The sequence below is a fragment of the Squalius cephalus genome, assembly GCF_949319135.1.
Source record: "Squalius cephalus genome assembly, chromosome: 3".
NCBI lineage: Eukaryota > Metazoa > Chordata > Actinopteri > Cypriniformes > Leuciscidae > Squalius > Squalius cephalus.
This window is the reverse complement of record NC_137124.1, coordinates 54,146,027-54,162,078: the sequence shown is the minus strand read 5'-3', so window position 1 is coordinate 54,162,078 and position 16,052 is coordinate 54,146,027. Positions and strand designations below refer to the sequence as shown.

Below are 16,052 nucleotides of genomic sequence, written 5' to 3'. Positions count from 1 at the left end.
GGTCAAGCCAATCACATTGTGTATAGAGTAGGCGGGGCGGGCTTAACATAATGACGACAGAGTTGCGACGGTTCCCTGCTACTTGAAAACAAAGAAGATAGCACCTGCTGCTGGAGAACAGTCTGTCAAATCGGCTTTGGCCGCGACTCTGGAGGACTTGGAGTTAAGTTTTTCTTTGAGAAAAGAGCAAAGAACGGCACTTAAGTCATTCTTAAAAAAAGGAAGATGTGTTCGTAGTTTTGCCTGCCAGATTCAAAAGTTGAATCTATCAACTAACGTTAGCTCCGCTGTTGGGAAAACGCTCTGGTTGGTTGAAGCGCTGTCCTATTGCGTGCAGAGGGAATTTGAAAGACAGCCGTTTATCCCGCCCCTCGGATTGAGCCGTGTCTATGGTGAGTTGCCAGACCTAACATCGTGATGTAGGTCTGGCTTGCCAGGCTATAAACTCATCTACTCACTAATCCACTTTCAAAACCTTGTTGTTCTTATAATCACATTCTTGCAAACTATTATAACTTAAACTTTCAGTGAACGTGTTTAAACAAAGAGTCGTCGGAAGCTTAGTAATGGTGACGTTGTCATCATGCGACCGTGGTGTAGTTTGTTTACAGCCAACTTTAGCTTTTAAATTCTGCATATTATTTTTACACTTCAAAATTCATTAAACGTACAGTATGTAATTTTTTTCGCCGCTAGGGTTCGCTAACCTCTTACAATAACAAAGGCGTAGTTTGATGACGCAGCATTTGCTAAGAATTATGGATCTTGTCGTCAACATCAAGCCGACCGATTTAATAATGTTTATGGATGACTGAATACATCGATGTTTTTATCATGACTGTGATATGAAGCAGGTCGGGATTGCTAAGAGACAGCTATCAGCTCCACACGCGACGCGAGTCCCGCGGATATAAAAGGAACATGGACATTTCATTCTACCGAACTACACGTGAGTGCAGAATTACAACTCACAGGTCAGTTTATTAGACAAATTAAACTTGTGAGGTAACGCAGCACTGTTTCACTTAGTCTAACACTATCACACTAAACTGCATTTAAATGTGTTGAAATGTATGTGTTAGTTTGTCTGTATGAGACTAGCAGTAAGCTAGATCAACATTAGAATAACATAGATCATATTCTAACATTTTATCATTGTTGAACTATGTAACATTGATTAGTTTTATGTAAATGTGCTCACCTGTTTAATAAAGTACATGTAGGAGCGGTCGAAGTCTCGGACGTGCAGCTGTCGTTTATATACTGTCTATGGGAGCTCTCGGCATCTCGAAAACACCGCGCTGATATTGATTCTCGTTTTAGTTCTCATTGTTTATCCAAAGTCTGCTTGCCATGGTCCGTAATGTTTGAACAAAACAACAACAGCGTGCAAATAGACATTGCGAACTACATTGTCCACGTCTGTCGCCTTGGTTACTATCAGAGGTCTCTGGTTCATAGCTCTGGTTGCTATGGCAGTACGAGCGGAAACCAGAGACAACGCGGATATGACGCCATTGACTGCGACAAAACGGAAATAAAGAAACGTGCCGTGTCTTCGAAAATAAATTAAAATTTCTCCTGGTTTGAAAGTTGTTGGAAACAGTCGGGATAATGTAAGTACACAACTAAAAAAATAAATAACATGGATATAGTGATTTTTGCTATTTTTTAAGCAAAAAAGTTACATATTGTGCCTTTAAGGTTGTGCTCATTTGTGAGGATTATCACAATGAACAAAACTTGTAAGAATCATAAGCTTTTGTTAGTCACAGACCTTATTTTCTGCAATAATCGAAAAGCCAATGGAAAAATCCTATTGGGTTTTCGTCAAGGAAACCCGGGTGATGCGAACTTCTGGGTTGGTCTACGAAAATACGCCATCCCTGCTGCACTCTATATAAATGAATATCTGAAAGACATTTGAAAGGGTTAACCATTAAAGCACTTTGCCAGACCCATCTGAGACAAATCTGAGTAGCACATTCATTGGGACACCCCAAGAGAAGAAGGAAAAAGAGCGTACATGGTCCTCCCATTATCATTTTTGCATGGGAGAGAAAGAAAAAAACAAACAGTAATGAAGTGTAATGGTCCACTCTCTCACGGCACCATATACTTTCGCTGCCATAAATCTTAGCAAACATTTCAGAAGTTAAAAAAAAGTTTTGCTCTCTCACAGAGGCCCAAGAGAGCTCTCTGCATAACGTTACTTTGAGGTTACCGAGATGACACCTGGAGCACAACTTTGAAGTCAAGTAAGACTATCCCTCCGTTTCTGTTGAAATGATATATCGGGTATTGAAGAAAAGAGGAGGCTAGAGCAGAGAGGGAAGGAGAGGGCAAACAAGAAGGAAGAGCGAGAGAGAGAGAAAAGTACAACCACATTCCCTGCACATATTCTCCTCATTACCAGAGAGAGGGAGCCGATCGCTCAATTATTGGCTGCCGTCACAGGCTAATATTCCTGCCTGTCAGCCCTGATTTTTGCTCAGTTTTGCTCAGACTCCTTCTGATGGAGCTCATTTCACATTAACCAGAAACAGAAGGCGCTGTGAAAACTGCGACACCTGATCCTGTGTCCAAGAGACGGGAAGTGCACCGCCAGGCCTGGTGCCTGCCAACACACCCTCTCCGCAGACGCACTCCCCAGGACTCGAAATGGATGATGGGACGGGTCAGGGGTGTTGGTCAAAGATAATCATGAAAGGGTGCAGAGATTTGATACATATATGAGTATGAAATACCAGAATGCCTGAGTGTTATAAATGTGCCATTGAACAATAAAAAGAATGTTGTCTATTTTGTGTTACATTTATTCTGTGCACAACACCAAAGATTTATAAAACATGCATAACTATTAATGATTTCAGTCTGGGTTATTCGGGGTGTATATTCCAAGTTTTCTAAATCTTATGATAGGTTTATGTGACAGCAGAACAATTTAGGGTGTTATTAAAGTTCACAAAGTTAACTAGTCTTTTTTATGTTTGTTTCAGTCATTAGTTTATGTCCTTTAATGAAAATAACCATTCAATTTCGAATTTCATCATATCACATTTTAGTCAGTTTTATAACATTTTAGTTGACTAGAAAGTGCAAAATAGACCACATATTAAACATGAAAATTACCCATGGTTTTACTACACATAAACCAAAAATCCATGGTTACTAAACCGTGGTAAACACAAATTTACCATGGTTTTACTACTCAAACTATAATTTAATCATGGTATTAGTAGTAAAACTGGTTACACAAATGGTAATCAATCCACCAAAAAAATGGTTACTACACATTACTATAATAAAACCATGGTTAATTTTTATAAGGGATGTTATATATACATTTTAAAATGTCCACGTTTAACAACAAAAAAATTTTTTTTTGAAAATTTTGTCAACAGTATGTTTTGAGTAAAATCATTTGATTATTATTATGATGCACTTTTTTGTCTTGGTTATGAGTATTTTCATCAGTAATTTTAGACAGACAGAGTGCACTTTTATTTTGTAGTATGCATTGAATTTTCATTTATGAGTGAGCTATTCCTTTATTCATTTATGAATACATGCTATGTGTATTCATTTAGAAAGCTGTTTGCAATGTTAAAGTGGAGGTGTATGTGATTGTCACGAATTGATCAGTTCGTCCTCTCGTCAGGGACACCCTTATATTCCTGCCAGTGTGGAGGACATTTTTAAATAAAGCTATTGCCGCTTCCCTCAATTCAAGGGAGTGACTCGTCATTCCCATTTAAGTCTTCCCCCTGTTCTGGACGTCTCTTCCTCGGATCCTCTTCACCCATCATTTCTTCTGACGGATGAGATTGAATTAGTCTGACCTGTCTTCGCAGTTTGAGCATAATTCGGCTTTGACATTGATAGCATGGAAGATGCCTGACATGAATAGATGGAAGAGAGAGGGAAAACAGTGGAAGGAAGTGATCACAGGACGCATGACATTGAAGAAGGAACCCTGCAATGATTTCAGGCCTTGACCAAATAATATAATAATATAGGTTTGTGACTGTCAAATTCAAATTTGGTGTTGAAATAGGATAATTCTGTAAAAGAGTCCATGAGTTCACTACAGAGCCCCTGATGGAAAAAAAAGTAGATGGGGGGTGGGGGTACTTTGTATTCTCTCGGTCACAAAAACACTAAAATATATTTTTTCCTCCCACCTCAAAATATTTGTACTATTGCGAATGTGGGGTTCTAACCATTACCATTGCTTCGCTTTAGGGGCACGGTCATTTCCAACAGGATTTTGTCCTATTGGGGTTGGGGTTGCGGTTGTGTGATTGTTCAAGTATGAGCAATAGTGACTGCTAAAATGGCTGTTCGAGACCTAGGTAGCTATATTAGCTTAAGAGGACCCAGAATGTAGGATAAGCAGAAGGAAAGAAAGGGCAGTGTCATGCAGACTTTAAAGCCACTCAGATCAGTGCTGCCATGGCTTCCCTTCCAGCTCTCTGCTCCTCATTTGCTGCCTATGTGGTCATACGTCTCAGTGCCAGCAGCCAGTAAACCATTCATGTTTTCCATTTAAGACAATGACTGTGATCACACAGCCTTCTGTACACTTGTGCCTTTTGTTGTCACTCCGGCTTAACTTGTCGAACATTCGTACCCTTGATGTTCCGCAAATGATGGAAGCAGAGCTTGGAGGGCTTTGCTAAACCCACAGGAAGATTAGGAGAGAACATGCAATGCATGAGACATAACACCACTGCCACCACTGTTAACGGGTTCCTGGGTTATCCCAAAGTTAACAATTGATATTCGGTTTTCATAAGCTGACGTTTCACACTGTACATTCCTAAACCCTGGGTTAACGTTCTTATTTGCATATTTGCAGTGTCAGTGTCATTAACTGGATGAACACAAGCCTGTTTACATAAAGGCTCTAGCATTGCACACCCTCAGATTATATACTGACGACTGTGCTATCAAGTTCATACTGAATGTTGAGTTTTCTGACTGTAAAAGTAAGAATAAAATGGTCTCTTCTTCATTCCAGTTGACGTGTTTATCATCGCCATTTGACAATTTGTCCCTCAGGCTGTAGTTTTCTAAACTCTTATAAGGTCTTCAGATTAGTTGGGCATATCTGAAATATAATCACACCCTGGTCCACTATTTTAAATTTCATTGAAAGCATACTGTTTTAACTCTTCCTGTAGCTTTCATCGGATCTTCACCAAATTTTAGACCACGATGGGCAAAAGTTATCCAGATCTTTTTGGTATACCGAACCATTCACATGTAAGACAAAACTTTGGCTAAATCCCTGAAACTCAGTGTACAAATGTTCGGAAACATTGTACTTCAAACGTTAGCCTTTGGAAGCTAATTAAATCTGGGGCCCTGAATCAGTGAGGTGAACTCTACACCAACAGGTCAGGAAACCTTAAAGAGGAAGCACATTTGCTTAATATCAGCACTACACCCAGGCGCTAACTCAATTTCACACTCCTAAACTTAGGCCTCATGCTCGGCCAACATTGCATCTGAGTATGCGTACCATCTGGTCTGAAGTTTGAAAGGAAGCAGCTTGGGTTTTCACACTGATCCAATTAGGGAGTTTTTTAATTCATTAAGGATGACCTGTTGTGTGTTAACTAGCTCAGCATGCCTGGCGGATCTGAAGCCACTTGCTGACCATGATAGCTTATATCTTACACTCCTTAAACTCCTCGAGTTCAGACAGTAGGGGGTATGGAAGAGCAGAGAGGCACCTCTTCAACTTCCTGTTTCTTAGAACTCTACACTTAGGGGCAGGGATGCATAGTATTGGGTTCTTCTGGTACACAAGCTCTAACACAATAGAGAGCTGGTCCCACAGGCGAGAAATATTGGAAACAGAAGGTTTGATCCGCTGCTGTGGAAATGCGAGCCATGAGATGGTGAAAAACATGTTTTCAGACACCCATCTAAATCCATGCCTACTGATCTCACTGTGTGCCTTGTCATTCAACATCTTGTCAAGTATCATATTCTTACGCTAAGGACAAATTGCATCTCTTCAATCCATTAAGCAATACAGTGGACAGTGAGGGTCAACTGTGGCATAAATGCGCCTTTGTGGTTGTTTGAAATATGAATTTAAAACCACAAGTCCTTTGAAACCTTGTCATTTGGTTTGGAATCTTTTCAAATCCGCTAAACATTTCTGTAAAAATTCAGACAATTTGGAGCACTCAAGGTCATTCTATCTCCCCTTGTGACAACTGTTCTAACAAAACCAAAAGTGCTTCAAATGGCACAATAATATTGCACAACTGTGGACTACAGGCAGATACAATAGCACAGTCCTTTATTAGGGAAGACTTCAAAAGTGGAGACCAAGCCCTTGGTAAGCTAAATAAGCGGCCTACCATGATCCTGCCATATTAAAGCAGTCGCATTTCGTTGGGAGCTTTCCTGCATTAGAATCAAAACAATATGGTGTGAGTGTGTCACATTCCTGAGCAGAGACCCACTGGCTGATCTTCATAATGAGGGAAAATTGGTTTCAACACAAGACAAGAGATGAGCTCCTGTGCAGCGCGTAGAAATACTCTATGTGGACACTTTGAATAAAATAAAAGTAGCTAATTTACTAAAGGAATATTTTATTCAAATATGGAAAATTCTGTTAATATTTACTCACCCTCAGATTTTTGACGGATTTCTATCCGGCTCTTGCCATATAACAACCGTTTATTTTGAGCAAAAAACAAACAAACATATAAGTAAGCCATTTGAACTGAATATGGACACATATGAGGGCTATAGATGCCAGATTTGGCAGAATGTGAGCGTCAAAAATTATTATGGCTTTAGAAGTCTTAAAAATTAGTGAAAGAGACTTATGGGTCACTTTTATTGTGTTTTTTATTTTTTTTATTCTTTTGAAGTGTGACAGCCCCTGAGCTTTAACATCTATGCCACACACTCAAAGATCAGTGCGAATATAATTTTTAAATTAAACAATAATAAAAAAAAAACAGATTGTTGCAAACCAGTCCATGTCATGTGTTTACCACATGAGAAGAAATCGAGTTTATTTGTTCTTAACAATGGAATTAAGGTAGCCGAAGCTGTACTGTAGGAGCATGGTTTCTTTCTTCTATTGCAAAAGAAGATATTTTAAAGAACCAGACAGTTGACGGCACCCATTGACTTCCACAGTAGGAAAAAAAAAAACTCATTAGAGATACTCATACAGGAACATATGGAAGCTTGTTTCCGCCACTGAATAATAAATAAATAATAATAATTGTGACTTTTTATCTCACAATTCTGACATTTTTTCTCACAATTGCGATATATCAAGTCAGAATTGTGACTTTTTTCTCAGAATTGCGAGATATGAAGTCAGAATTGTGAGAAATAAAGTCGCAATTCTGAGAAATAAAGTCGCAATTGCGAGATATAAAGTCGCAATTCTGAGAAATAAAGTCGCAATTGCGAGATATAAAGTCAGAATTGCATGATATAAACTATTCTGAGGTAAAAAAATAAAAAGTCCGTCTTTTTTCCCTAAGAATTGGACTTTATATCTCACAATTGTGAGTTTATATCTCACAATTCTGAGAAAAGATGTCAGAATTGCGAGACAAAGTCGCAATTGCGAGAAAAAAAAGTCAGAATTCTGACTTTATAACACGCAATTCTGACTTTATATCTCGCAATTCTGACTTTATAACACGCAATTGCGACTTTATTTCACGCAATTCTGACTTTATATCTCACAATTCTGACTTTATAACACGCAATTGCGACTTTATTTCACGAAATTCTGACTTTATATCTCGCAATTCTGAGAAATAAAGTCAGAATTGCGAGATGTAAACTCGCAATTGTGAGATAAAAAGTCGCAATTATCTTTTAAAATGTTTTATTTTGTGGCGGAAACAAGCTTCCATAGGAACACCATGTGGGAGAGTAAATGTAATTTTTGGGTGAACTATCCCTTTAAGGTGGAGAAGGGGAGGAGTAGGGATGCTTGAGCAATGTAAGTGGAGGATGGTAAGATAAGACGCTGCTCATATACCCATTTGAACATGATTGACTGGATTTACGTCATAAACATAATTTATCAACTTTTCTTGCTGTGTTTACTTATATTATGTGTATAATTATTATACTGTGCTTCATAATCTAAAGATGCATTTAGTGTTTGAGAATGCTTTGTTTTTACACCATGTACTCAGTAATATATAAATTCACATTATAAAGCTTTTTTATTTACTGTTACATTTGTCACGTCACAATTGTACAGTCTAGGTGTCAGGAACCTGACATCCGTCTGTGTGAACGTTTATCATCCAATTTGATTGCAATAAATTTAATTGATGGGCAGTAGAGACCAAATTTCAAAGTTTAGGCGAGTAAATGACCAAAAGGCTATTATCCCTGCTACATCTGATTCATATGAGCTGCGACTTGTTTTGAACAAAAGCACCTGCCAAAAGAAGACATGTAATGGTTTGCGTCTGATTGCAACATGATATGTGAGTGTTTGTTTCTGCCAACATCCTGTCAAAAATACTGTGAAAAACCTTAGTTGAAAGCTGTAAAGAGAGCAGGAGTTCATTAATGGACCTGAGCATCAGCATTGTGAAACATCCCTGCTGCTAGTAATCAGATCTTTTCTCTTCCAAATATTGTAAATCAAATAATCAAGAGAAACAAAGTGAGACACGTGCACACAAAATCCAGGCACATTGTAATCGCCAGCAAATGCATACAGTATACAAAGGGCGTACACAAGGGAGCTCTCATCTGATCCTGTTCTGTACAAGGCTTTGAATTAGCCTGGAACGTTGCATTTGATCCTCTCCACGAGTCAAAACGAATCTACGAGCAGTGCTTTTAACAGCAAACTTCACTTGGAATTATATTTGATTGTAAGTCTTAATCAAGTTCAATTTGTCATAAACAGCCACTTCTAATTAGCTGCATGTCTACATATCTTGCTTAATATATTTTAATTAATCTTGCTCATGAATGCTCCCTTAGAGGAATTTCAATGTGACTGCTCTTGCAGAGAATACCATACCAACAAGACAATGAGCTACTGGGAATGTGTGTTAGGGGGCTGTCAAATCATGTGCATGTTGCATTAGATTAATTGCAATTAGAGTTAATTAGGTTTTCAAAATCAAGCTCTCGCCAGTGATCAGATGAACTATGCTTCTTATGGGTTCTATTTGTGGTTTAATGGCAAAAATGTGCATTCTAATTAAAAGTAATAAACAAATGTGACCTCTCACTTCAATCGCGCCAAAAACGTGTCACACAAGAAACGGTCCCAGACAAGAGGGCTTATGCTCATACTTTTTAATGTATCACAATGAGCAAGAAACATACTTGATGAAATATTTTCAAAGGAGTATATTCAATTACCATCTACAATCAACTTAACTAGGACAACAAGGTTTTTGTGACAAAAGTTTCTCTTTAAAAGTCTGAAGTTCCATGTGGTTTATGTATGTTAGTCTCCATGTAATTTGGTACAGTTTGGAAATCTTCATCATATAATTACAGTAACAAAAAGCTAACAAGACTACAGTATAGAAAAGACATCAAGAACAACATTTTTGGTTTAACTTGCTCTTTTTGTACATTGCAAGGCTGTAAGTTCTACCCTCGGTTGGGCTACCTGGAGCCACAGAGCCGTGCTTGTGAGGCTCGGAGGAGGAGGAATAATTTGAGGAGAACGAAAGAGAAAAAAGGAGAAAAAAAAAAGGAAACACAAAAAGCGTCAAAAATGCTGTGGCACCAGGAGCCACTAAAGGAACAGGAAGCTCCAGCAGCAGTTCATCGTTGAAACTGGAGCAAATGTTTTTTTGTTTGGTTGCTTGTTAGTTTGGTTATTAATTTTGGTTGCGTCGCTTTTTTGTGTTTATCTGCTTCCTTAGGAATAACACCCAGGAAAATCCCCTCCCCTTGAACAGTAAAGTCATTCTTTATGGTTGGATGGAACCGGTCGACTCCACGCCAGAGTGGAGCCATGTGTCTGTCAGTCACTGAAACGGGCAGGAGGAAATGAAACAGGTAGCAAAACCGTGAACTGGGAGACAACGTACGCGAGTGTTTGAGTCCATCCCGTTCAGAAGTGCAGAAAATGTCCAAGTAGATGCAGAGCCAGAGAGAGAAAAAGGAGATAAATTCCTCTCCGTGTCACATATGTCCACTGGTTGCAGAGTCCACTCCCGTCGGCATATAGTGTTAGTTAAGTAATGACTTGATATCGGGGCGCGTCGGCCCCGGCTTTGGCTCCCGTGGCCAGTTTTCTCAGCCTTCTCAGACATCTCAATGACATCTCTCAAGTTTCCCAGAGTTCGGTTCTCTTTATTTCCTTCTTTGTCGTTTCAAAGAAAAGTGTTGATGTCTTCTTTAAATATATCTATATCTGTATACATGTTTATTTTCACAGTGGGCAAAAAGGATGACCTCTACAGCAAAACCTGTCGTTTTCGTTCCTCTCTTTGCAAAATGTCCACAAAAATCAAGTATCCCAATGAGAGTTGATGTATCTCAGCCACGTGTTGGATTAACCACAATAAATATACACTCATCAGGGGCACCAACTAAAGTTTTTCATGTTTTCGACTGCATTAAGCTTTGGCCACATTCATATAATTAATGAAAATAATAACTGCTCAGTGCTTCGGTATCCTCTTTCACCACATCCCGCAATTATTGTGTTGAATATCAGACTTTTCAAACCCTTTACTGAAGATTCAGCTTTGCAGTTCAGTATGTTTTGGTGCGAAAAGAAAGTAGAAAATAGAATACAAAGTATAAAAACTCAGACTGATGCTGGCTCTTATGAAACACACACACACACACACACACGCTCACGCTCGCACATACAAAGTCCATGCTGGCTGAAACAGTTGTGAGGAACTCTGCCCCACACGAGAGCCTATAAAAAACGAGAACACTTTGGAAGCAAGAGATACAACCGTGTCAAGACAAACAAATATAGGAACATTGTAACACCATAAAGTGGCCAGAGAATGATAGAAAACAAATAGATGAGATTTCAATTTAAAGCTGGCATTGTAACATTAATTTATAAATGGACAACAACAACAACAAAAATCAAAGAAAATAAAATATACAGTTATATGATATTATCTGAGACCAAAACAATGAAAAGCATTCAAAAATAAACTATACAATAGCAGACTTCTCAAAAATAATTATGAACAATATTATAGATAACATGGATTGAAAGGAGTGGATCAGCTTGCAGATCAAATGAATCCAATTTCAATAGCATGCACACCAAATAACACCAAATCAAATTGTTCTGCAAGACGTAATGCTCGTTTACACACCAGGACCAGTGTGGAAATATGTTGCTAAAGCCAAATACATTTGTGCCCCCCTAAAGCATCTTTTGCAAATTTAAAATGACTCGATTTTGCTAAATCAAATAAAAAGCAATTCCATTTACGAAAGGATGGGGGCCATTCTGATAAAACACAACCATTTCCATTGCAATGACTTGGAGTGAGGGACCTCTTTGGACACAACGGCATAATTCTACCTTGTCACCATGCAAAACAAGGGACACCTAAAAGCAAATCCTGCTTTCCCCAGTCCTACAATGCTTTGGAATGAAAATGCCCCTTACAGACCTGCAAAAGACATTTCATGCATGAAAATGGCTTTAAACCCTGCAGAAAACGAATTCCCAGGAGGGGAGGCCGACTTCGCCAAACAAACAGCCTTTCGTTCTGAGGCTAGTTATAAAAACAAGAAGCATGATGACACCAGATCAGCAAGATGTGTAAGTACCAGACAGGTCGCAGTATGTCAATTTTTGGTAGGTAACCACTATAACTTGATCTAGTTCAAGTGAGTAAAGTCATTTAATGGCTGCAGGGATTCTGGTGATTTTCAGCAATCCATGATGGCAGAGTTACACAACAGCTTACAGTCACCTTAGAAATGGGATCAAATAGAATTATACTCAATTTGAATAAAAATGAAGCAGTCCTTGCTTAAGAAATTAAAACTCAGGTGTAGTATTTGGAATGCACTGTTATTTCTTACAAACATTATAGATCATTGGCTTTTAACATTGGTCTGTTCAAAAATGAAAAAAAAAAAAAAAAAAAAAAGGCTAAAATGTCCTTTGGAACATATATTCACAGTCTTCAAAGTTCCGTTTTTGCAACAAGAAGGGAAAAAAGATGTTGCAGGGGTAGGGAAATGGTTTATTGTTTGTTTCTTTTTTTCTTCTTAAAGCTTAGCCAAAAAGCAAAAGGAGCATGCATCTAGGTATTCTTCCTTTCCAAATCTACATTAGCAGCAAAACATATGTCCTCAAAGACCAGACCCTATATATATACTCATTTTTTTTTTTTTTTTTACAAAAAGAAAACAAAAGCAGACAAAATGGATTTCATGTGTGACAGAAAAACTTCAACAAAACGTCTATCTTACAAACTGCAATGGCTCTGTAACGGTGCTACTCCACAATGCAAGGACAAGGGCCCTTTTTGATTTTTGGTTTTCTTAGTATTTGACGTAAAAAAGCCACCTGTCTGCTCGCAAAGAAGCAAAAACGGCAACTCTGATGCGTACTTCTTTATTTTAAAACTTTGTTTTCTTTCCTTAAAAACAGCAACAAATTCTCAAGTATAAAGAAGCCTCTTTTCTCATCTTTATGCACCAATGGTGAAAGTGTTAAGTCTTTGGATTTTCTTTTTGTTTTAAAGCGTGAGAATTATTATTATTATTATTCTTTTTTCATTTTCATATATGACAACAAAAAGTTGAAATTATCATAATGCCTATAGCAGACTGCAGCCACATTACATGGAAACAAGTATCTGCTTTGTAGTGCTAAAGGAGAGGCAGTTATCTCCAAATCTACAAAGGCAGGGGGTACAAAAAGAAGAAAGAAAGGAGGAACAGATAACGACAAAAAGAGAGAAAGTCAGACAGTGGTAAGTGCACTAAGGTAACACAAATATAACTGAACAATTTTCGAACACACCCCAGATTTCTCTTCGGTTTTGGTCAATGCTGCACAAACAAAAGTTGAGAAACCCCTTGTGACAAAGAGATTCAGCTGGGATAACAAAAATAAGAAGCTGAGAATTGGACAGAAATAGAGTAGAGATCGTTTCCTGCTCCTTAATCTAGTCTATTGGAATGACCAAGACAACATCAAATGAAGCGCCTTAAAGTTGGACGATACAAAAGCTAAATGTACACAAATATTTTTCAAACTACCATACTGTTTAAATTCATTTCCAATGCAACAACCTACTGAACACCAAAAATGTATATATCTATCATAAATACAGAAAGTTTTTTTTTCGTAAAAAAAAAAAAAAAAAAAAAATCTTTTTCCCCCACCAAGTCTGCAATGCTCTTCGTGTCTGGGTAAAATGGGATTAGTAACATTCCCATTAAAAAAAAAAAAGAAAAAAAAAAAAAGTAATAATTAAGAAGGTTTAAAACCAGCAATTCAGCTACTCATTGAATGCCCAGAAACTTTTGTTGAGTTAGTATCATTTCTGAATACTTTCTGCCAATAAAAGACATACAAAAACAGAAATGTCTATCATTTGTTTGGAACAAAATGAATAAAATAATGACTTTTTGTAACACAAGAAAAGGTTGTGAGCTGTTGACCTGAGAATAAAATAGACATTACATTATTTTTCTTTTCTTTAGCAAGCCATTGGTATCTGAATGCTTAGATAGCAAGAAAACTGTAAGACTATTCTCCCATACAGTACATACTGGCTTTATGTGACTGTGCTATTAAGCGGAAATACTTATGCAAATAAGGGACAGCTTGTTGACTCGTTCTTTGTAGACAGGGTTGTGGGGCCATTCAAATAACTTTGAGGCAGTCCATTGCAATACAGCATTCCACTAGCAATAACCGACTGTTAACTGCTGTGATCTCTATTCATTTATATATATATATACTGCATATGTGCATATATGTATATATATCTATATATATTAAGAGTTGTAATAAACTAAAACCAGCATGTTGATATGGGAAAACAATCCACTAACATTTAAATTTTTGGTTACAAGCTTTGGAATTGCAGTTAGTCTTTACACATCTTTTTCTGAAATTGGTTGGTATACTTTAAACATATTTTAAACATTGCTGCTTTTTTCTTTTTTTCTTTTGTGTTTTCTTTTGTCTTCTGTTTTTTTTTTTCCTTTTTCTTTTTTTTTTTTTAAATATTGTTCATCACTGAAAGCTTTTACAATCTGATGGAGTCCGATCCTACACTAGTGAGATTACTACTACAACTACTGCTGTCTTTGAGACAGCCAGGCTGTTGTGGCTCCTCCGCTGGCCTGCCCAGCCTGTCTGCTGACTTCTGACTGGTGTCAGAATCAGACTCGTCGGTAAAGACGTCTGTTGGTATCGAGGTCTGGACCCCTGAGGTGCTCAATGAACTTGAGGTAACCGTTGAAGGAGAGGAAACTGTAGGAAAAGAAGACAATGCAGACGAAGGAGGATTGGGCTTCCCAGCTAAAGCTCTGGAGAAAGGGGTCTGGGACCATGATTTGCCTGTAGCTGTCGTGTTGAGTGGGGTGGCTGTGAAGGAGGAGGAGCTGCATGAAGATGCAGATGCTGATGAGGACGGCGTGGTGGCTGACGTTGTTGGCGGAGGGGATGGGGTGTTGTTTGAGTGAGTGGCAGACTGCGAGGTAGATGCGGTGTTAGGACTGGGGAAGCAGGCTGAAGAGTGAGGTAATAAATTAGTAGCGTGCTCTTTGGCATTTCTGGATCTCTTGATTGTTCTGTGTTTGTGCAAGGCTGAATCCAGGTGTTGACTGAGCGCTTTGTCCCCTTCTAGTGTGGTGTCACAGGCGAGGCAGTCATAGAGGCCGCCCTCTGCTGCATTCCCACTGTTGGGGACCCGAAGCAACATCTCTTGCAGGTTTGCCACAGACTGACCGAAAAAACAAATTGACTTGAGGTGGCTGATAGCCGCTTCCTCCTTGCTGAAGACAGCTTGACACTTGCGGCACGCCAGCCGATACTGAACTTTGGGGATGATATATTTGTCAAGATGGAGGTCTGCACCTTTGCCATCCACTTCATGCTGCTCAGTGGCTAGGTTGTTGTGAATGGAGGAAGTAGAGGATTCAACAGAGGGAGTGCTCTTTTGTTCCTCTGTTTTTACTGGATCTTTGGCAGAGTCCTTACGGTCCACCGAGTTTTGTGAAGTTTGGCTTGCTTTGGGTTGCTGGATCTGCTGAAGCTGCCGCTGCTGCTGCTGAAGTGCCTCCTGCAGGCTCTGCTGATATTGCTGGTAATGCTGAAGCAAAGATCCGGGTGACAGCCCCATCAGGGCCTGTGATAAAGCTGGGTTGTAGGGGAAAAGACTTTCCATGCCATACATGGGCTGAAGATATCCACCTTGAAGGGCACCTGGTATCTGAGGGGCATAATACGGAGAGAAGCCAGGCATAAAGTAGGGCAGGAACTGACTTGTTAGCAGAGCTGTTGGATCTGAAGCTAAAGCTGCTTGTAGAGCTTGAAGTTGGGCAGTATCGACCACATACTCCATGCCAGGTGTTGGCATTGAGGTGGCCGGAACAGCAGTGTCTGGTTTTTCTTTCTTGGCACTGGCAGCAGAAGTGGAGGGAGCGGGAGTAACCCCAGCTGAGGATGGTGTGGGGGGCTTCTCAGCCTTCTCCTTGGGTTTCTCTTTCTCCCTGGCCCTCTCGGGATCACGATCTTTGTGAGCTTCATGTCGAGGGCCTGGCTGGGTCATCAAAGAGTTTGATGTAGATGTGGTGGTAGGGCTTGAGTGGGCAACAGATGTGCTGGCCTGAGCTGGGCTGGGCGAGGCCAATGAAGAGGAGGAAGGGGTCTTGTTGGGTAAACCAGATGTGGGGAGACTTGGTGAGGGTACACTGGCACCAGGCATGTTCAGGAGGTTTGGAGGTTTTGGAGGGGTTAAAGCTGCAGAAATTGACACAGAGAAACACAACATGATTATGAATGCTGCAATATACTCTACATCTCAGAGTTAGTAGTCAGTTTTATAGTT

General features: G+C 39.2%; 1 protein-coding gene across 8 annotated transcripts in view; it reads right to left on the bottom strand.

Annotated features, from left to right (window-relative positions):
- Nucleotides 1-9,323: 9,323 nt before the first annotated feature.
- The window catches only part of zfhx3b (zinc finger homeobox 3b), a 267,683-nt gene continuing 260,954 nt past the window's right edge, over nucleotides 9,324-16,052 (bottom strand). For all 8 annotated transcript variants that reach the window (XM_079865444.1, XM_079865445.1, XM_079865443.1 and 5 more), the window contains one exon: nucleotides 9,324-15,964. In XM_079865444.1, the coding sequence (XP_079721570.1) occupies nucleotides 14,247-15,964 (1,718 nt within the window). In that variant the 3' untranslated portion in view covers nucleotides 9,324-14,246. The remainder of the gene's footprint in view (nucleotides 15,965-16,052) is intronic.